Here is a 21,806-nt window from a genome sequence, read left to right on the forward strand (position 1 = left end):
TAGGGCGGGCTGGACCATGCAGTCTATGGGTTTATCTCACAATGCTCGACCAAATGCGTCTTAGCTTCTCCGCTCTTTAGCTCAGGATATCTCATGCCGACTGGGTAGCCTCCTTAGCGGCTCATCACTTTGGTGGCTTCCGGTAAAAGAATTAATTGGTCGCACTCATGCACGTGTTATGCAAGGCGCCATTCAACTAAGAAGTTTATCCCTATTTCAGATTCTCTCATCGCGCTACAACCTATTCTGGCTAAAACTGGACTATTGGATACAATATCTGAGCCCCATTCAATTAAAAATGCAGTGACCAATCGCTAAACTCATCTACCATCTGGGCCGGTTCCAAAAGGCCTTGCTCTCGCCATACCAATGTGCAGACCTGTAAACTATAGGAGAACTAGGGAGCAACAGAGACCAAGTTCCTTCTGTAAAATACATTCAACAATCAACTCTATTCCCTGAGGTTTAGAATACTGGCTTTTTATAACATGATGAAAGAAATTAAAGGTTTCCTCTACCATATGGCCATTATCTTGTTCTAATGGCTGTCTTTTCATGATGGCCATTATTCAGGGTTGTTCCATAAAAATATTAATAATAGCCATTTTAAAGGCTGAACTACCATTTCCAGGACCAAAGGATATAGCCGTTGTTGAACCTCTGTCCTTCTGTCCCTTATAGATAAGCCTCGTAGCTTTACCGTTAGCCCATGGCCCACAGGACAAAACTTGAGTTACACATACATCAACGGTAGCTTTCCCAGGTCCGTTGGCCGTGTTCCATGGCTCTTTGTACCATTACGAACTTAACGAGACCAAGAAAATGTACATAACGCGTCACAAAGACCAGAAGCTAATTACAGCATTCATAAAGGAGCAAGCAAGCAAGTCAGCAATGGAATCACCAGAATTTTTTCTTCTTTGGTTAGCCGAGCAACGTATCGATTGAAGAGCCAAGCCCCGACCACACTCCAACCTGCAGCCATTTGAGCAAGCCAGACCTTGCAAAAGCTGTGCTATCCCCTCAAATCCAGCCTTTCCCAGACACTCGGCAGCGGCAGCACCAGACCTCAGTGGCGACAAACCTGTCCAATGGCCCCACCCACTCCCATCTCTCATCTCCCCTGTACTCCCAGAACCAGAGACTCTAAACTCTTGTAGCAATTAATTCCATTAGCTGAAGTAGTTTAGATCAGCAACCACAGCCAAACTAATTCCATCTCCCAGAAGTCTCAAACCTAATTCTAGATGCCAAAACAACTTGGCTACTTGGCTGTGCCCTAAGCAACAGTAGCTGAAGCAACACAGCATGACAGTACTAAGCAAAATAACGACAAAGCAAGAGACAGAGAGAGAGAGAGAGAGAGAGAGAGAGGATTGATCCGTCCGAAGTGTAGATAGACCTCCGACAAGTCTTTATACTGTGTCCTCTATTTCTGGTGCCCCTTCTTCTTCCAGAGATCTCCAAGCATCCGAATTCCGGACCCCCTCCTCTTCCCTCCCCCGATACACTCTTCGTCCATCTCCCCGCCCATCAGCGGCGATCCCCATCCCGCGAATCCCCCGCCGCCGGCACCAAGGTGTTTGTCCAAGGACCCGCACCGCTGCGCCATCCTCCTTCCACCCATCATCTCCGCCCCCGGCCCCGCCCCGGCCGCCAGCACAGCCGCTGCCGCCTCAGCCGCCTTCCGCCACTGCTCTGTCTGCACCCTCAGCCGCTTCATCTCTGCCTCCAGCGCCGCCCTCGCCTCCCCCAACGCCTCCAGCTGCTCCCCCAGCTTCTCCACCTTCGCCTCGCTCTCCCTCAGCTCCTCCTCCACTGACACCAGCTTCACTCCCAGCTCCTCTTCTTGAGCTCTCGCGGCCGCCATGACTTTCTCCGAAACTTCCTCTGCCTTCTTTTTCAGGCTCTCATTCTCCGCCAACACATTCTCCAGTTCCTTCTCCTTCTCCAGTAGCTTGGCCTTGAGTTCCAGTACCTCTGGGATCTCGGAGATCTCCATAGGCTTGTTCTCCTCCTCCTCTAATTCATTTTTCTCCGTTGCAGCCATCTCGGTCTCACCATCTTTCTCGTTCTTTGCCTCCGTCTCTTCCTCTTCCTGCTCCTTCACTGCCTTCTCATCATCATTCCCAACCTCATTGTCTGTGTTATTTGGCTCCGCTGGGACCGGAGCCGGCGAGACTACTTCAAACACATCGGTGGCAGTGGAGTTGATGCTCTCCTCCTCGGATCTGGTCTCCGGCAATTCCTCCTCCACCTTCCGCTCGCTCTTCTCTAGAGAATCCAAGCATGAACTAGTAGTCTCGGTCTCTTCTTTCGAGGGGATAGCAGGCTTCTCTTCATCCGAGCTCTGGGGAGGGGTGGTGACGGCCGGGATTCGCTTCTTGGCCTCCTCGAGTGCTTCCTGGGCGTCCTTCTTGGCAGCCTCGGTGGAGGCCAGCTGCTCTCTTAGCTTCTTGAGCTCCTCCTGGGCTCGGCGGAACTTCGTCTCTAGATCCGCCACCCGGGTGCCCCTCTTCTTCTACATATTACGAAAAATCTCAGCTTAGATGGGTTAGAGACAAAGGAAGAAGAGAACAAACAGTGATGGAGTCGTAGCGAGTTTACCTCATGAAAGGAGCTGCGAGGCGAGCGGCGGTCCTCCACCTTCAGACTTCGATCCACACTGTGGCGGTGAACGCCATTGGCTTCGGAGCAGGCAGTGGCCTTCAGATGAAGCGGCGCCCGCGGCGATTGCCGCTGTGAATTCTCTGACCCTCTGTTCCAAACAAATGATCCATTCAAATTCATCACATGATTTTAAGTTCATGGTTGCATGATCGACGACAATTAACACCAATCTTTACCTCGAACTCGGCATTGCTTGATCTAGAGCTTCAAGCTTGGAAGACTCCTCCCTTCAAATCCAACGGAATGAAGAAGAGAGGAGAATAAATAGGTAGCGTTGGACTGAACGTTAGAAAAGCGCACACATTTCAAAGAAGAAATTCAAAATTCAAACTAGAGCAGAGGTCAATAGCAAGTAAAAACAGAAAGATGGATGGCATTTAGACCTTTGGTCAACAAATATAATGATCATACCGACCGAAGGGACCAGCGAACGTTGAGTTGGAGTTGGAAGCGCGCCACCCACATGCTTGCTTGGCTGTATTAAAACTAGGGGATGCAAAGAGCTCGACTCAAGTCCAAGCTCGATTTAATTCTCGTTCAAGTTGGGCTAGAATAGTAACATACTTGGTTCGAAAACTCTCAAATCAAATCGAATTCGAGCTTAAATATTAAAGCTCGATGGATCTCAAGTCGAGTTTCGAACTCACATATTCTGAACTGAATCGAGCTCAAGTATCAAGCTACTCATGTGAGAAACATTTCAAAAATAAAAAAAAAATATTGAGAAATTAGAAGGGTCGCTACAAAAGATTAACAAACCCCGAGGTATATGTGAGGTGCCAAACATAGGGAAGGAAATATAAGTCTAGCCACTAAATGCCCTATATTTACAAGGCGGAGATAATCTTGATTACAGCATCATCCTCACTTTATTTTATTTCTAGTTATAATGGAGACAAGTCCTAATACCTACCAGGTCATGCATTGAAGTTGGAAATAGCCTTGTGGTGTTTAAAATTGGAAGGGGTTTTCAGTCAGGTAGCCAATGGGAATATCTGCCGGAATAACAAGCGGAACATACGCTGCTACCACGTCATAAAAAGCCTACAAGGAATAGTGATTGATAGAGGGAGGTATAAAATATTCTTCCTCCGTGCATCTAATTCCGGGCAACAGTAGCAAAGTCTAGACTTTTTCTGTGGCTTTCACTAATATTACAGGCTTTATTTGGGTCATTTGCTCTGTTATCACTGAGCACAGACAATACTGAAGGCTTAAGGGATGGCTACATTAATCCCAAAGACTAACAGACAATTCCCTTTTTCACTGAAAAGGAAATAGAAACATACAACAAATGTTCCTAACCATGCTTTCTTTTATTATTATTATTATTAGGCCTAACCATGTTTTCATATAGCTTAGCCAAGGATCAAATAATGGTGGGTGTAAAACTGAAGATAATATCACACCATAAGCACATTGTAAGATCATTGTAATGGAAGCAACGAGACCAAAATTAGTGGTTGGAAACATGTTCCCTTACTGATATTATGTGTGACATATTCACAATGGCAGAGTATAGCTCCATTAGCATGATAAAGTTCATAAAAAAATTATCGAACTTGGGGGGAAAGAAGATTGGTGATAACAAAAGAAAAAAATTCTCTTGCAAAAGAAAAAAGGGATATAGGGACATAGAAAGCTAACCTCAAGATAGCTTTCACCAGCCATAAACCTCAAGCTCTATAGCCTCTAATGCCCACCAGGAGATCTTCTTCAACCTAAATGCAGAGAGAGAGAGAGAGAGAAAGACAGAGAGAGAGAGAGATGGGACAAGGAAAAAGGGAGAGGAGAAGCTTAGGGAGAACTGAGAAGAAAGAGCACTGGTACTTATAGGAGTGCACTTGGCTGGGGCTCTCAGAAGTAAAACGAGCCCAGGGGTAAGATGATCAGCTGGAAGCAGGAGCGAGAAGGGGGAGGATGGGTAACCGTGCTCGCATGTGTGGGTGACGTGTTTTCGTAGTTTATTACGAAAACAGAAGCCAAATAAACCTGATCAAATTGATCGATGACCATGATTGCGGAGAGCATTATCTTTTGCTCGTTGGGACCAGTTAGGAAAGCATGGCTCGTGTTTTTTTTAATTCAAGTGGGTTAGATATGGCTTCGGAATCCGAACAAAGAGCCAAAGAGGACATATGCATGGATCCTCGCGGTCGCTCTTTTATAATATTTCTTCTTTGTTTTCATTGGAAAGTTAACCAAGTTTGCAGGCATCTCTCTCTCCCTCTCTTCGGCCACTTTCATCTTTCTCGTGGCCTTTTTGCAAAGTGAGTACGGGAAAAAAGTGGGCATATCTAAGTCCGATCACGCGCTCCGTGAAAGGTGGTCCTAAATATTGGATGGCCCGGGTGGGTTGTTCCCTGCCAAACGGCTCCAATGATTTGGCCCCAAGCCTTCGCACATGTTTGTTAGAGGGAAAGAGAAAACCATCGGTTCCTTTGCCTTTTTTTTTTCCAACAAAAAAAGATAATTCAATTGATGATCCATCCTTTGTAGCACATGAAGCATCATGTACTGATCCCTCTTTAGCTCACTCTGATGAAGCTTTTTTTGAAAAAAATTATGCTTCCAAGACTTGAGTCCATCAATTGGTAACGACTCAGAAGCTATTTTTACAAAAGTTTATCGTTTCGATACCAGACTCCATACCGGTGCCATACTAGTGCAGTGTCGATATAGTATATTACAAAATTTTTTTGGCATATCGATATACAGCACGAATTTTTTCTGTACCAGGTATCAATACCAAATCGGTATAGTATAGTATGCTTTGTACCATACTGATTTGGGCCGGCACGATACATCATAATCTCTACTTCATGATTGAACTGGAAGACATGCCATTTGCATAAATTGAATGGGATGCCCTTATAAAAAGGATACATAGACGACTAGTAATTTAGATCCGGCTATCTCCCGCCCAAACCCAAATCAGAGAGGAATGGAACTTCTAAATACATGCATGCATTAAAGAGAGGTTCTCTATTCATACCTAAAACTAAAAGAGACTTTTTATGTATGGGAAACGGAACTTTTTGTCAATGTCTAAGAGAGTGTACATGGCTAGTAGAGAAGAGTTAAGCAGCAATTGCTACTTATATCATGGTGTTCCATTTGCTAATTGCTGATTTCCTCCTTGTAGTTCTGTGTAGTTAAACCCATGCCTAGGTAGGAGTAAGATAGCAAATGGAGATATCTACATATGACCCGCGAGATATGAAATTGAGTCTCTTCTTTTATCTGCTATAACCTTTTAATAGCTGCAAAAGGGTGTCACTTTCTGCTGATTGCATATTTGTATGCACATGCTGAGCTTGAAGAAAGAAAACCTTCTGTTTATTGCTACCAACTTTCTATAATTGCAGCTGATTGCTTGGAGCGACAAATACAAAATAACTGATAAGTTATATGCGAACAACAATTGTCAATAATTGTTTTTTTTATACAACAATTGTGAATAATTGTTTGATGCATAGTATCACGCATATTAAAGAAAGCAAATTATTACAGAAGTAAAAATCATGTCATCTGTAACTCTACAACTAATTCTAGATAGTTATTGGAGGAGAGCAACAGATATTTGAATATTTCATCTACTGATTATATAAAATGTTGGGTACAAGTAAGTTTCTGGTGGAAGAAGTTCTTGATTTCTCTTGTAATACCGCTATAAGTTTTAAATTTATTTTAGCAATACAATAATCATGCTACCACCAAGGTTCAAATCTTGAATCTTCAATTGGAAAGCAGTAATAACCAACTGGGCTAAGTAATCTTCAATTGAACCGGCTGGTCCAGACCGAGTTTCCCAAACAGTTTTTTTTTTTTTTTCTCTTGTTAATACATGGGTTGAAAGTCGGAACAACCATTCCCAATTTCCTACCAGAACTCCACCTCCATGTTGAGTTACTCCTTGATTTTTTGCTTTTTTTCCTCGTATTTGTTCTTCCGATTTGGTTCCCGTGCTCTTCTTGTTTGCACTTCATGGAATGGTTAGATTTTTTGTGATTTTCGTTTCAATCTGATTGTTTTGGTTGGTTGATTGGGTTGCGTAATTGGCACTGGGAGGAGGATGAGGCGTAGGATTTAGATTTTGATTATCTGAAATTGAAATTTGGTAGATTGTCTTTCTGATTTTTTTTTCTTCCATATTTTTATAATTTCTGAAAATAAAAAAACATATATGTTGTTTTGCTGATGTCATCAGTCGAACATGACTAACCAGCGAGGGCACCGAGTCCTCTCCCGATTCAGTTTTCAAAACATTGCATTGCATGGGGCCACACAAGGCATTTGAAGCTGAATACTTCCCTTCCAGAAACAATTGCATGTGACCTCCACCGGTTCTGGACCCACAAATCTCTCTCTCAGCTACCCATAACTATACGAGCCCCACAGGCCACAGCTCCCCAACCAAATTACGCATGACCTCTATCACTCTCCAGGCTCCAGCCTACCGAACCCACCTAATCTCCATAACCATACGTGCTCTCCAATTAATTGACACGTGACCGCCATTAGCATCATGGGCTCGATACAGCGGCCTAAAGATCGCCCCCATTGAAGTTGTTAGGTAGAGTACTTCAACCCAAAAAAAAAAGCTAAAAGATAAACCAGTCCGGCAGCTAGCTGCGGGCTTATCATAGTTTCCAGCGCAACAACCAAGAGGCAGTTTTGGGCTGACTCAAACTCTTTTCCTTCTTTTTATTAAACTAATTAAACACAAGCTTCTTAATATATGACTTCTTCTACTGATATTAATTTTCCTTATAAACATTGGAGGTTGCCGTTATCATGGAGAGTGAAGCGACATATTAAGTTTCAAGCAAATAAGAAAGGTTTCCGTGGTGGTGCGTTGCTATATCCCAGATACTGAACCCCCTGCAGACTGTTGCTTATCATTGTAACTAAAGAAATCAACGAATTCCATTATTTTCCATTGTAAAGTAACATTTTCCTGACAACTTTAGTTTTGTATTATATTTCATTGGTTATCATGAACTATTATAAAGAAAAATAATATATTATCACAGCTCAGATATTTAAACGTTATTCTATCATATGCATACGAAATTTTGAATCAGGAAAATATACGTTATTAGATAAACAGTGTGTGTATCGTATAATTCCATAGGCTGCAACATAATCCCATGCCAAAAAAAATGTACTTCCTAACCCATCCAATCCCCGCCCCTTTTTTCACCCAACACCAAAAATATAATTTGATTTTTTAAAAAAAAATAAATATTACTGAAAATTTTATAAAGATGTCATTTTAAGTTACTTTCATTTTCGTTCGCCATACAGTTTGAAGAAGCTATTAGCAGTAGAGCTTTTGAAAGTAGAGCTTTTTGAAATAGAGTTTTTATAAAAAGTTGTTTACTCTTTGGTAACTACATTTCTAAAGTATTGTGGCACTTTAACATATTTTGGCAAACAAACTGAGAAAGTATTTTTGTATGATAAAATTATCATAAAGGATATTGCATAGTATATACAACAGAACATAATAAAATATAACATATATTAATACATAAATATATGATATAGTACAATATTATTGTAATATAATATAATATTATTATAACATAGTAATATAACATTGTATACTATAGCATAATAATTTAATATAATATTAAATTATTTAACATAACATATCAATATATTATGATATAATATTATATAATATTATATTTATAGTATAATATTATGTTTTCTCAAAGTAAATTTTGACTGTAGTGTCGGAGAGGGAGGATATACCGGAGGCGTCGGCTTCATTATCAGGGACCACGAGGCTCGACTGAGTGTAGCGGAAGGCTGGCGGATCTTTGAAAAAGCTAAAATAACTTTTCAAAATTTTTACCGAACGTCTTTTTTCAAAAGTACTTTTGGAGGATCAGAAAGTGTTTTTTGACCCTCCAAAAGCTTTCCTAAACGAGGCCTTTGTCCCAGCAACACGAAATGGCTTTTAGGCATCGGTAACTCACTCGGGACATGCACCCGGCGATAATATTTGAGACATATTTATCAAACTATTTGATTTTCTCAGATGTAATCTCCTCAAGACGTGAGGGTCACCCCTCATCCGGCTCTCTGCAGGGGAATCTCCACTCACTGCCTGACCCACTATCATGTATGTCTATGGCCATGCCCAGAATACTTTTTTTTTTTGGGAAAAACAAAATCCTTCTACACATCCCCTCTCTCCTCCCTGACCCCCCACCACCTCAACCTCTCGTTCCTCTCTCTACCAACTATCGGATCCTCATCGAGCTCCACGTGCTCAAGATGAAACTGACCCATTCCGACCTGCCCCTCACATCTCGTCTTTTCTCGATCGCTAGATTGGCAGGAATAATGGAGGAGGGTTACGTGAGGATCGTGACGGCGAGGAAGTTGAGATACTTCCTCTTTTCTCAAGAGTAAAGATGTGCAAACAAACGGCATAGAACAATTTATTAATAGCCTATCCACTCGTCACTGATGTTGTGCTCTTGTTTATCCTACGAGACGACTATAATAATAATATACCAAGATTGATATAATCAGCATAGAACAAATCATATATGAACACATCTGTCTCCTTTCAAGAAAAAGAAAATGTATGACTCCCTACATCAGTCCACCACCAAGACATACGGAGCGGGGTCAGTTGAGAAGGCCCGTGATTATGGATGTTGCTGCAATCAAAATCCAGCCTAACAGGTTGGACGAGCTACTATATCTGCTTTAGAGTTAAATCTCCAATCTACAAACAAAAAAAAAACACCGAAGGTTGCCGAATTTGAACTGATGGAGATCATCCAATACCTAAGTCAAGCCAAGCCTTTAGAAAATACTGAAAATTTGAGAAAGCTATGAATGAAAGCAAGAATAGCGTAGCATAAGAATATCTGAAGGTCTCCTAAATTTGATATAGATAGGAATGAGAGTGTAAAATAGTTATCCAAAAAAGTCAGGCACATTGTAACCGCTGGTTGTTCAGTAACCGTCTGGTCGTGTAATAACTGCTTAACATGCAAAACAAGTTGTAATCATCCTGCAACGTGCCTCATAAGTGTGTAGGGCTATAATTATCCTTTCAATGGATTTTAATCGCCTTAAATGCGCTTTGAATCGAAGACATATAGCTCGTAGCTATTGGTTGGCCGGTCTAATCGAATGCTCTAGTCCGTAGCTTGACCGATTGCTCTGGTAGACAACTTGATCGAGTTTTTCTTCATAGTGTCACAAACCAATGAATCTAGGCCACATCACTTGCCTCCTACATTCAAGTTCAAGCCATGTTACTTGGTTTGGACCAAAGAAGTAGTTACATTGTCCAAACCAAACCACCAAAAGGGTACACCGTCTTAACTTGGGTCAGGTCAAGAAATTTCTGGAAAGCGGTATAAAATGTCCAATGACCTTCTCGAGGCAAAACCAGGCAGGATTTTCAACACGCCAATTAGACTTCTTCAGGTGATTTAAAAGGGTGATCCGAGAAATCATCCAGAGGCAAATACAGAGCTAATACGTGGTGGCAGATTGGGTCTGGTAGTTGTCTGTCACTTTGATTGAAGCATTCTAACCTTCTATATAAGGGAGTCGAAGAACCTCACCTCCGGCTTATTCACCTGCTCGGTTGCTCGAAGTCCTCTTTTAATTCCCTCATGTTAGCTCGGTATTTGCATCCGAATGATTGCCCAGATCACCCTTTTAAATTGCCTTGAAAAGCCTAACACACCGAAAATCCCACCAGTGGATATTTTATACTACTTTCTTGAAACTTCGACCAAAGTCCTGTGGGTGTACCCTTTTGGTGGTTCAGCTTAGACAATGCGACTATTTCTTTCGCCCAAACCAAGAAAAATAGCTCGAACTCAAAAGTGAAGAGCAAGTGATGTGGCTTGAATTCGTTGACTTATAAATACCAAGCAAAGGAGTCGGCCAAGCTACCAACCAAAGCATTCGACCGAGCAACTGACTAGAGCATTTGATCAAATCGGTCGACCAGCAGCAACAAGCCACATGTTTTCGATTCAAAGCGCATTTAAGACAGTTAAAGTCCATTAAAAGAATAATTATAGCCCTACGCACTTATAAGGCATGTTGCAGAACAGTTACAACTCGTCTCTCATTTTAAGCAGTTATTACACGGACAGACAATTACTGCACGGCCAACAGTTACAATGTGCCTGATTTTTTTAGGTAACCGTTCTATACTCTCATCCCTCTATATATCAAACCTAGAGAATCTTCAGATACGCTTATGCTACGTCACTCTTGCCTACTCCACTCGTAGCTTTCTCAAATCTCCACTATTTCCTAAAGGCTTCACCTAGCTTAAGCATCGAGAGATCTCCCGCCAGAACAAATTCGGCAATCTTCAATGTTCGCTTTCTTGTTTGCAAGTCGGACATTTGACTTCAAGCAAGATAGTTCGTCCAAGCCCCCATAAGCAGCCACATCCTCCTCTCCCTCCACCATCTCGCCCTCCCCATGGACGCCCCCACCTACCCCCTTCGCATCTTCGTCGACTTTGACTCCTCCCGAGACAATGACATGAGAGACCTGAAACCGGCATCTATGGTTGGCAAGCGACAGGGGCACAAACTCCCCTGCCATCGGGTTCAGTTTCAAGAGAAGCTATTCCAAATCCCTCGTCTCCTGCTTAAACCCTTCAAAGGACGGGGAGGCCACCAATAGGCTCTGCCATCCATACCACTAACTAGCAAGCATCCATATCCTTGGGGCCATCGCGCCGAAGTCATGGCTAGAGGACCCCACATTCGCCCCGGGGCGGGGTCTACGAGGAGAGGTTCCCAAGATAAGAGAGGTGTGACGCACATGGTCTGGTGGTCTCTGGCTAAGAAATATCTAAAACTGGATGGTCAGCTGGTGTAGGGCACACGAGAATCGAAAAAACTCCTCAGACTAAGCCTGAGGGATGGCTTCTGGAATTGGCCATGCAATTGGCCACAGTAAGCATTGTTGCTGCTAAGGCCTGCATGTTGGGTCCACCTTATCGTGGAAATTGAGAATCTTGATGAGGAGAGGTCCCTTTTATGCCATCCACTGGAGCATCTACAAGAGGTGCCACAGCAAGTTGTTGCTAGGACTGGGAGGAGGAGTCATTTTTCTTCCCCTTCTCCTTCCATGCATCAGCCTCCCTCCCCTTGGATCTCTTTTTCTCCTGCCAGAATTAGAATTTCTGAAACCCTAGATTTTGGCGAAGAAGAGAGGAGAGATTTATCCACATCATAATCATTTTGTTAAAAATAAATCCACAACATATAACTATCTCCACAACACCTTCCACATAGGCACCGTCGGCGAGCTCTGACCCAGTTGGTAGGAAGGTGGACAACATTGCATAAATCTAAAAAATACATGATTAACACTACAACAATTAAACATGTAGCAGGATATTTGCAAATTCATGTTAAATGCAGGAAATTTTTTTTTTTAGGCTTATAAAATTTTTATGATATTCTCAAACAAATTTTCCAATAAAAAAGGGGAGAAAAAAATCTAAAATGGGTCCAAAGACTATCTATAGCAATTTTGTTTAACTAAATCTCTTTCAAGCTAGTTTTCCCACCTTCAAAATGGATGCTGTTTAGCTCCAAAGGATGGTCTGCATGGTGGATGCCCAAAGCTGAGATCTTGCAAATGAATCATTTGCGAGAAGCAAACCAGTTCACAATGCCTTCACATTATAGTGGATATTACCGTAGTAAGGAGACCAAGTAACTCACTATTGTATATTACTAGCGTATAACCCACGTGAGATATGAGATATTATCATTTTTTTCAATTATTCTTAAAATATAATATAATAAATTATAATTATAAAGGTTTCCATAATAAAATTTCTATTGTTTACTAAACAATTAATTTTGATAATAGTTGAACATAAACTCTAATAACTAATATCGACATCATTAATATCAATGACACTAATACTAACCTCGTGCGATGGCAAGATATGATCATTTCTCCAGCGACCAATTTGTCTGTTGGAGAGTATCTATTCAATTGATTGGCACATGTTATCGACATCAATCAATTTGTTAGTGCCCCTCATTGTGTTCATTATGCTACCATCCTATACTCTCTCCGGTACCTCCATAGGACTCGTTGCTTCTCCTCCACTTTGATTCTATTTACAGCTTCATACTAGAACTGCACATGCCATATCATACCATACCAAAACAAAATTTATAAAAAAAATATGAAAAATTAGAAAAACAATTTTTTAAATTTTAAAAAGAAAGGATTTGACAAATCTCATGGCGGCCCAATGCTAGTACTATCCTGACAATGTACATGCCAGGTGGCATAGGCCCACATATAAAACCTTGGCCTAAATCGGACTTTTAGCAATACTTGTAGCTTACATAATTTTCCATTATAGTTGTACTTTTTCCTCCAAATGAGTATGTATGTTGACAACGTACAAATAGATCCTAGACATTCATCAACAAAGTTAGTCCGACTTTTCACTAGCATTCATCAACAAAGTTACTCATGTCAGCTTTTTATGTGAGGTCCTAAAAATCTGTAATACCATAAAAGATTAGGCTCCACACCTATTTGATTTGCCTGAGCCTCTATAGACTTTCCCTCGAAGATCTATATTTCTTCATGTTGGAATCCTCTGGCTACAGTCTCATAGTTCATTGCCCTGTCCTCTTCCATTTTAGTACATACAGCACATCATTGATATGCGTCCTTTCCTTGCATCATCACCGAAAATTGAAGAAGCTGATTTAATTGTAAAGTGACGATAAGTTGTATCATCCCCGAGAATTGTTCCCTAAATGTCGGTGCAATGTAAATATCTCTTGCACTATACTGAATGAGAATGTGATGAGTCAATTAGTGCCCAAAAGGAAGATGACACTAAAGGTTTTCCAATGGTAAATATAACATTTTCATCATCCTTAATCCTACAAAGGCCTCCAAGTCACCATACCTCACAAGTAGCGCAAAAGCTCCAGCATAGCCTGAACCGAACAGACTAGAAAGGGTCATTTCTTTTGACATTAAACTTGCTCGTCAGCCTCATCTTTATGGAACACAAGATAGCAGCTCACTCTCTTCTTATTTTTCTTGATTAGTTATCCAAATCTCTCACAAGAAACCCTTTTTTTGTTCAATTCAGTGGCTGAAGGATGAGTTCTTCCTTAACTTGTTTTGACTGACTGACTAGAAAGTTACCTGACTCCTCATTTCAAGTTTGGAATGCGATTGACCTTTATATCGTCTACCTCCTTCTCACATGAGAAATCGAATTCGATTTTGGCCAACCAGCAGAAACTTGAGCAAAGGCAACTTCCAAGTCAACAGGCACTAGCTTGACAGCCCGACCTCTCTTAGGAATAGCCAATGCCTTTCTTGATTGGAGAGGTTCTCTTTGGTGGAGAAACTATGAGCTTTTTGAAAATGGTTGGAAAAAAATAATGAAATTTAATGAGAGAGATTCTAAAGAATGTCCCATCCCCCGCTTCCTTTTCCTACTTTATTCTTATAGATGTGCACTTCTCTATCTCCTTTACTTGTTTTTATCATTTGCTGCTCTTTTTTCTTCTCAGTTATACAGAAATTATTAGTTGAATCTGAAATAAGCATTAAAAAAAAATAACTGAATGAATCGTTTAGTAATTCTTTTCCTAAGAAATCATAAGGTATGGTTTGTCATTGCTTAGGTCCAATAGCCTCTATTTTCAAAGAAAAAAAAAAAATATCCAAGTCATGCTTGTACAAATATATAAGAACCATATAAAGCACCACTCAACTCAGACCAAACTTCTGTTTCTAGTAGCTCTATCTTTATATAAGATTGTTATGAGAAGATGTTGAGTTCATACAGAATATACAACTCAACTCAACTAAAACTTAATCCCAAACTAGTTGGGGTTGACTATATGAATCCTTTTCTACCATTCCGCTCGTTTTAGGGCCATACTTTCTGAGAGATGTCGAGATACCAAGTCCTTCCTTACTACTTCATCCCATATGATTTTCAGTCTACTTCTACTCCTCTTTTTTGCTATATGTATCAAATCACTCATTAGTATTGATGCATCCCTCAGCCTATGTTGTATATATCCTAACCATCTAAGTCATCCTTCTCTTAATTTATCCCTAACTGGTGCTAACTCCACCATTTTAGCAGTAATGCTCAAACATATATTGACTAAACAATAATGTTGTTATGTAAATAGTAAGAAAGTGGCCAGACAAAAGATAAATGGAAAAGAAGTGGATAAGCATGTAGCTGCATGACCACAAACCTGCTTTGCCACTAGTGTGATGATTATCTATTTGCTGGAACAGTAAATGAGCCTTGAGAAGGAATGAGTCCACTTTGTGCTGGGTATCTCAGAGATGACACTACAAATGAAATGCCAATTCACCATGTTAAACATTAGTTAATATATAAAAGCAAACAAAACAAGAAAAGATTGCACAAACATCTATATCAATGAGTCCTGACTGAACCTGAAAGCAAGCTAGCCAATGAATCATGATATTCAACTCCTCCTGCAGTCACTATCCTGCTCGATGAACTTGCATCTTTTCTCTTTTGAATTCTTTCTGCTTCATCCTGAAGTTCTTGCTGCTGCATCTTTATTTGTGCTTCAAAAACCCAATGTTTTTCCTGCACAATCCCGGAAAACCACATGAATGAAAGTCTCATCTCCTTACCACCGTAAACAACAACAGTAAAACATTTATTCTTTCAATTAATAAGTATATTCATTGATGAACATGACATACAGGACCTTATAAGTAAAAATAGAAACCAATTATCTACGAACAACAATTCCAGCTCCTAATAGAAAAATAAAATGACCACCAACCATGGCAAACTTGCAACTTGTTCCAAGCCCTTTTCCATCTTTGACCTCACAACTCAATATTCCACAGTGTAGTTTCAGGTTTCGCAAAAGGGACACCTAATAGTGTTAAGAAGAAAAGCTTTCTTTCTTTTTAACGAAATAACAAACCAAATTCAACGGAGCAAAATAACCAAAAAGGATGCTTTGTCTGGCAAGTAGAATGAGGTGACTTCATCTGCAAAAAACACTCTGCAATGAGGATAACAATTTGAAACAGTTAAAAAAGACAAAAAGAATATGTATACGAACAAAAGGGTCCATAAAATAATTTACTGCCTCAAAGCCAAACGATGGTACCTGTGTATATAACTTTCTTGCAACACCATGAGCGATTTAGTCTCGTACAATACTAGAAAATAAATTTAAATATAAGATTAGAATGGTGTGATGAATTCAATCACGCAGATATCATAACAAGATAAATAAGAGACTCTTTTTTTCTTTTTTATCAAGACTTGATTACCAATAACAATAATCGCATCATGAATAAAAGATCAAGGATTAGATAGCAGAAACGGATGAAGAGAGATCTGACCAGAAAGCAGATGGGACACTCCTCAAGATCGAGACTGCTCTCCTCTTCCAGATTGGAGTCGAGAATGAGCTTCCAGAGCTTCCTGGGATCGACGTCCCGATGCTGGTAAAGCCCCTGCGGCCTCGCGTACTTCTCATCCACCACCGGTCTCCTCCCCCCAATCTTATTCCCCATCACAAAAGAGAACAAGAACCCCCTTCGCACCCTCCCTCACTCCTGGAATTCCCAAGCCAGCAACTCCATCCCCCTCCCTCACTAATGGAATTCCCAAGCCATTTCCGCACCGCACCCCCCACCCCCCCGGCGCCTGCCGCCGTCCAACGTCAATCCCTACCTCAGATCAACCCAAAAGCTTCGCTGAGATCGGAAACCAAATTGGAACAAGAATCTTTATCTCCCCCCACCTCCACCCCCCCCCCCCCCCCCCCCCCCCCGGCCCCCGCCGCCGCCCAACCTCAATCCCTACCTCAGATCTAACCAAAAGCTTCGCTGAGATCGGAAACCAGAATGGAACAAGAATCTTGAGATAAAGAAGAGAGGAAGAAGAAGAGGAAGACCAAGAAACCATAAATCTTGAACGGATCGAGCTCCGTCGCCATGAGAACGAGGGAGAAGAGGAGAGATCGAGAGACAGCTTCGGTGCCTCGTCGTTGCCGGAAAAGGATGGGAGACACCGGAGGGGAACGGAGGACCATCGGCAGCGATCGGTGATCCTCGTACGCGATTCTTGGAAGCACCAGAAGGATCGGGAATGAGAGGGATCGAGACACACATTTACGGACCGTTCTTCGGTTTCAGAGCATTCAGAAGCAGAAGCTCGCGCTTTCTCTCTTGCCTCTCAATTCTGTGTAGTTTTCTCTTCGTGAAGGGGTTTTAACTTGTCCAAACCCTTGAAACCCTCCTCCACAGTTATGTCGAGCTGTATCTTTTGCTTCTGCCGGCCGTACCCAGCCGTTATACATAAAAAAAAAAAGTTTAACTTGTTCGTGTTTTATATATGGGGGAGAAATGGGGATTGCTGCCATTTATGTCGCTTTGTTCCTCTCTCTTTATACGCCGATTGGTACCGCAGCCGAGAAAAATAGAATTTGGACCGGAGTCACCGGACCAGACCGGTCTGATCTGATCCGTCACTTTAATGGTTATTTTAAAGAGAATTTTACATGTCTTGGAAAAAGAAAATTGAATGTATAACCGGATGATTTTTTTAAACAACATCAATCTCAAAAATAACTACCGATTCTACGATGATTAGCAAGTACATATCCAAGCCTCTCAATGAATAAACAATTTGCATGATAATTTGAAAAAAAATATTTTTATATCTAAATTTTTGTTTTCGGGCAAACCAATACCAGTGGTAGAGAGTGAAGATCATGTGCTTAGCTTAGATAGTTGTTTGTTCGTCCTAATAAATCAGACTGCCATAATAAAATTCACTATATAATGCATCATAGTAATTTGTGAATGACATATATTAATGAATGTAAGGAAATGCATTGGAATACCAATTTCTCTTCAATTTGAAAAGTTATAAAAGAAAAAACAAGATTTGGTGGATATTTCAAATTTTAATGAAAGGCATATACAATATATAGATAAATATATATTCATTTAATATTCTTTATTCTTGTTGAACAATAATTGATCGTAAAGATTTGTGCAAAAATCTAGGTCTTTTAGGGTATATAATATATCTGAATATTCCAACACAAAGATTCATTCATATATTGATTTTTAAGGATTCCATTCATAATATTGATTTTTGACAAAGGCTATTATAAAAAGTTTGGAAGTCAGCATATGCAAAAAAAAAATTACTTACTTATTTTAAAGGTGCAAAATCTTTGCATCCATTAGTGCTAGTATGGCAGCGAGTAAGCAGGCATCGTCTTAATTAAGATAATAGTTAGCCCAAATTCCTCAACTTAAAGCGTGCAATGGGTTAAAAATAATTCAATTCTGAGTACCGACATTCACATGATCTTTCTCCATTCATATCTAAATTCCATCGCATTTATCAATGTCCAAGTGTGGGATCATGTGGCCAACATTGCAAAGGATTCCATAGAATTGTGCTACTAATTATGCATAGTTGCTTCAAATCACTTCTTATTCATAAGCTGGTCTATTCGATATTGAATTCACCATCTACACAAAAAACAAACATGTTCTTCTCTACTTAATATATAGATGCAGTAAATGTATAAGGCCCCATTTGGGGGAGCTTTTGAAGGCCAAAAAGCACTTTCTAACCCTTCAAAAGCACTTTTGGATAAAAAAGGATGTTTGGTAAAAATTTCGAAAAGCTGTTTTAGCTTTTTCAAATCATAAACTAGGTTCTATGATTTGAAAATTATGACAAATAACTCAAAAATCAACTTAGAAACTTGAATAAGTTATGACATGTTTGAAGAAAAGGTAAAATCATAAAACACATCATTTAATAAGCTGCAATTAATTAATCATAAAGTGTCCATATAAAAACTAATAAATACAATCTCACACATGTGCACACTATTTTTAATCATAGTAAATGGAAGACTTCATTATATTATTTTCATGATTGTGTATAACACCACTTTTATAGATAGGTAAGTACTAACTATTTTATTATTTCATGATTACCCCTCCCAAAGAGAGAAAAGCTACCTTATTTTTCAGCTATAATGAATTTGCTACAAATCTTATCAAGATTTTAGAAGAAAAAAAATAGAATGAATTGAGTTGTTAACGTGTTACATAAAATGTAAAATGCTTATTGAGGTGAGCACAACCTACCGATCCTTTATAAATGACTGATCTACTAGTTCATCAAAAGTATAGATCATTTCAAGTTAAGCAAGCTTTGCATGACCTGATTACAAATCTTATCAAGATTTTAGAAGAAAAAATATAAAAGTAGACACCCCACTTCGGCATCCTATGGACAATTAGGGAGTGGTACATATGCGATGCCCCAAAACTTGAGGGAAGGCCTAAAATGACACCCAAATCATGCATAATTCATCATGCTTCTTCATCCTTGAATCATGGGCCATCCAAAGGTAATTAAGCTCTTGCCATGGAACATTTGGAAACCAGGCCTTTGCCATTAGAGTGTTCCAAGGACTATATCTCTCCATCTCATCATTAGGCACCCACCTTTAGGTTCAAAAATTCAAGATCGGCACTTTCTCAATGGCCTTCAATATTGTTGAATTATGCAATGACTCTCTAGCATCTAAGTAGCAGAGCTCTACTATCCGGATGTTCCAATAATAGGTCTCTACCATTGGATTGTTTAGACGGTATCATTCTATTGGCAGATAATCTTTCTAGCACATTTTTCTATATGCACTAGAATTAAAGGTGGCAAAGCTTATCCATTTAATCTGTTTAACTTGTTTTAACTCATTGTAAATTGGATTAAATTATTTATTTAATAAAATGATCAAATTCAAATCTGAATTTTTAACCTGTTTAATAAATAAGTCTAGTTTGAGTTGATATATTTTTTATCTGTCCTATGTCCTATCCGACTTATAGTTTGTCCGACCCATCCCGATTGCCACCTCTAATTAGAATTCCAATTTTTGAACGAGTTAGCTTCATCTGTGCAAGCAGCCTATGTCAATAGCCCTCCATCCCTCCCATCGAGGACCATCGATCACTTACCTAGCATATATTCTATATCAAAATTCAAAACGATGGGAAATCTTAACAAAGCTATGCTGCGGTGGTGCAAAGGAGGGAGGAGTGGTTGGGTTATTCTCTCTCTCTTTTCGCTCCCCCCTCTCTCTTTCATATGCTTCACATTTTTCTCCTATGCATGCATGATGCATGCACCAAGCATTTTCATCTACCTACCTTTCTTAAAATGTTCTTTTTTAATGGGAAGAGCGAGTCTTTCAAACTCATTTCGTTCTCACTAATTCCTTTCGGTACATATCAATTCATATATGCATTGATCAGTTTATTACACTTCGTATAATCTAATTTCAAATTCCTTTTATTCTCCCATTTTTCAGTTGTTCCATCCCCAAAGGCTCTTGGGTTGAGCATGCTCTGACTCGGGAAGAACCCACAAACACGTCGTCCGCAATAGAGGGTACCTCAGCAGTCAAGGGTCAAATGGAAATCACTCGATTTCAATGGAGAAGTGGGACCCAATACCAAAGTCAAACATAAAACAAGGCACCAACTCGCTATGAAGAGCAGAAGGCAGAACACCAGTTCCGACTTTTATAGTTTTGGCCAACCTATCTGACTTTGACTTGCATAGGAAAGTCCTATAAGCCTGCTCAATTCTTCTCCGTTCTCTCTTTAAAAAGAATGAAGCTAGAACCGAAATCAACCAAAAATCAAAATATATTTATCAATTCTAATTTCATCAAGTAAATGATTAGATAAAATTTCAATTAGAGATTGAACAATTCTCCGATCGAATGTAGATTGCTTGATTGGAAGATTTGACTACGACAAATGGATTTTATAAAATCTTAAAAAGTGGTGTGCATATGAAAAAACCACTTGTCAAAACTCTTCCATAAAAAATCGAGAGTAATGCTGTGACATTCAACCCTCATACCAAGATAAGCCTCTTCGTTGCTAGTATACCATATAACAAAAGGGATTGATGCAAATTGTTGGGTTAGCACAATGAGAGTCTATGATGTAAAACTCTAATCCTTTTTTGACATATAGCAATGAAATTTTGGGTTTCAAGTTTGGGACCCATGGCATTTTTAAAATATTAAATATGTTCGCTGGAATTTAACACGTGCGATGCATGCATGTGGACAACTCATTTATGCATGTGGACTTTTTTTTTCTTGGTACATGGTTCAGACTTTTCTTTAACTTTTCCACAAGTATAATAGTTGAATAGTTTTTCTTTTAAAACTTTCGAACTTCTCACTTAATTCTTATTTTTTTTCACATGAACCAACAATTGATGCTTAGTAGCGTGCATTTAATATAACAGAAGATAGCATTGTGTGGGATCCCTTTTCACGCAACATTTAATACAACAATGATGAATGATGCAACGAATGCAGCTTTTTTTTTTATCAAACCGGGCTTTTATGTCCCTTTATAATTTATTTTTTTTATGTTTTTTCAGTCACTTTTAGGTTGCATGTTTATTTTTTGTAATATTTCAATTGTTATTCTTTTTGTGTTTTTTAATCTTATATATTGTAAATTTTTGATCATTCAATTGATAAATCATGTTATGATTATTTATGCACACTAGTTTCATTGTCCTCTATATTTCTGCATCATTTTCTTTGACTTATCTGGTGTAGTTTTCTACATTATATAATCTTTCAATTATATATTTTTAGATTTTTTTGAGATTTTTACTAGTAATATTTTAAATTTTTAATGGATAAATGATGTCATAATTGTTTAGATCACGCATGAATTATATAGAGGTCTATACAAATTCTAACGAAGAAAAACCGTAGGAATTAAAACAAGATTAGCATTATGGCTGCACTTATCTTTCTCGAGACGTATCAAAAAAAAACTTATCAAAATTTCAATCCATCATTCAATTGTTGATTGCCTGATCTTTGATTACAAAGTATGATTATCGATAAAAAAATATATTAGATAAAAATAAACAAGTTTTTTTTTTTTCTGAAATCAACCATATCGATCATAAGTATCAAATTCTATTTGAATAAATTAATAATAATTAACATTACAATATTCTAGGGGCA

General features: G+C 39.4%; 1 protein-coding gene across 6 annotated transcripts; it reads right to left on the reverse strand.

The window, feature by feature from the left end:
- Positions 1-1,142: 1,142 nt before the first annotated feature.
- LOC103709453 (interactor of constitutive active ROPs 4-like) lies at positions 1,143-16,468 on the reverse strand. 6 transcript variants are annotated; one of them, XM_039131614.1, is made up of 8 exons: positions 16,099-16,468; positions 15,861-15,912; positions 15,525-15,738; positions 15,163-15,322; positions 14,955-15,054; positions 2,847-2,897; positions 2,608-2,758; positions 1,143-2,521 (listed from the first exon to the last, which is right to left on the reverse strand). In XM_039131614.1, exons 6-8 carry the CDS (start codon positions 2,858-2,860, stop codon positions 1,430-1,432), a joined length of 1,257 nt encoding a protein of 418 aa, XP_038987542.1. In that variant the 5' UTR covers positions 2,861-2,897; positions 14,955-15,054; positions 15,163-15,322; positions 15,525-15,738; positions 15,861-15,912; positions 16,099-16,468; the 3' UTR covers positions 1,143-1,429. The 6 variants fall into 6 exon arrangements, with proteins under 6 accessions (XP_038987542.1, XP_017698908.2, XP_038987545.1 ...); XM_017843419.3 differs by having other exon boundaries at positions 15,525-15,752; positions 16,099-16,367; XM_039131617.1 differs by lacking the exons at positions 14,955-15,054; positions 15,163-15,322; positions 15,525-15,738; positions 15,861-15,912; positions 16,099-16,468 and adding exons at positions 3,054-3,156; positions 4,318-7,903 and having other exon boundaries at positions 2,847-2,949.
- Between the last annotated feature and the right edge of the window lie 5,338 nt (positions 16,469-21,806).

This window comes from Phoenix dactylifera, chromosome 11, assembly GCF_009389715.1.
Source record: "Phoenix dactylifera cultivar Barhee BC4 chromosome 11, palm_55x_up_171113_PBpolish2nd_filt_p, whole genome shotgun sequence".
In the NCBI taxonomy this organism is placed as follows: Eukaryota; Viridiplantae; Streptophyta; class Magnoliopsida; order Arecales; family Arecaceae; genus Phoenix; species Phoenix dactylifera.

What these genes read in the sequence shown, in the direction of transcription:
- LOC103709453 (XM_039131613.1), bottom strand. Translation starts at nt 2,790, where the DNA reads ATGAATTTGAATGGATCATTTGTTTGGAACAGAGGGTCAGAGAATTCA. An exon ending in CTCGCAGCTCCTTTCATGAG is followed by an intron (nt 2,522 to 2,607) that starts GTAAACTCGCTA and finishes CGTAATATGTAG; the next exon opens with AAGAAGAGGGGCACCCGGGT.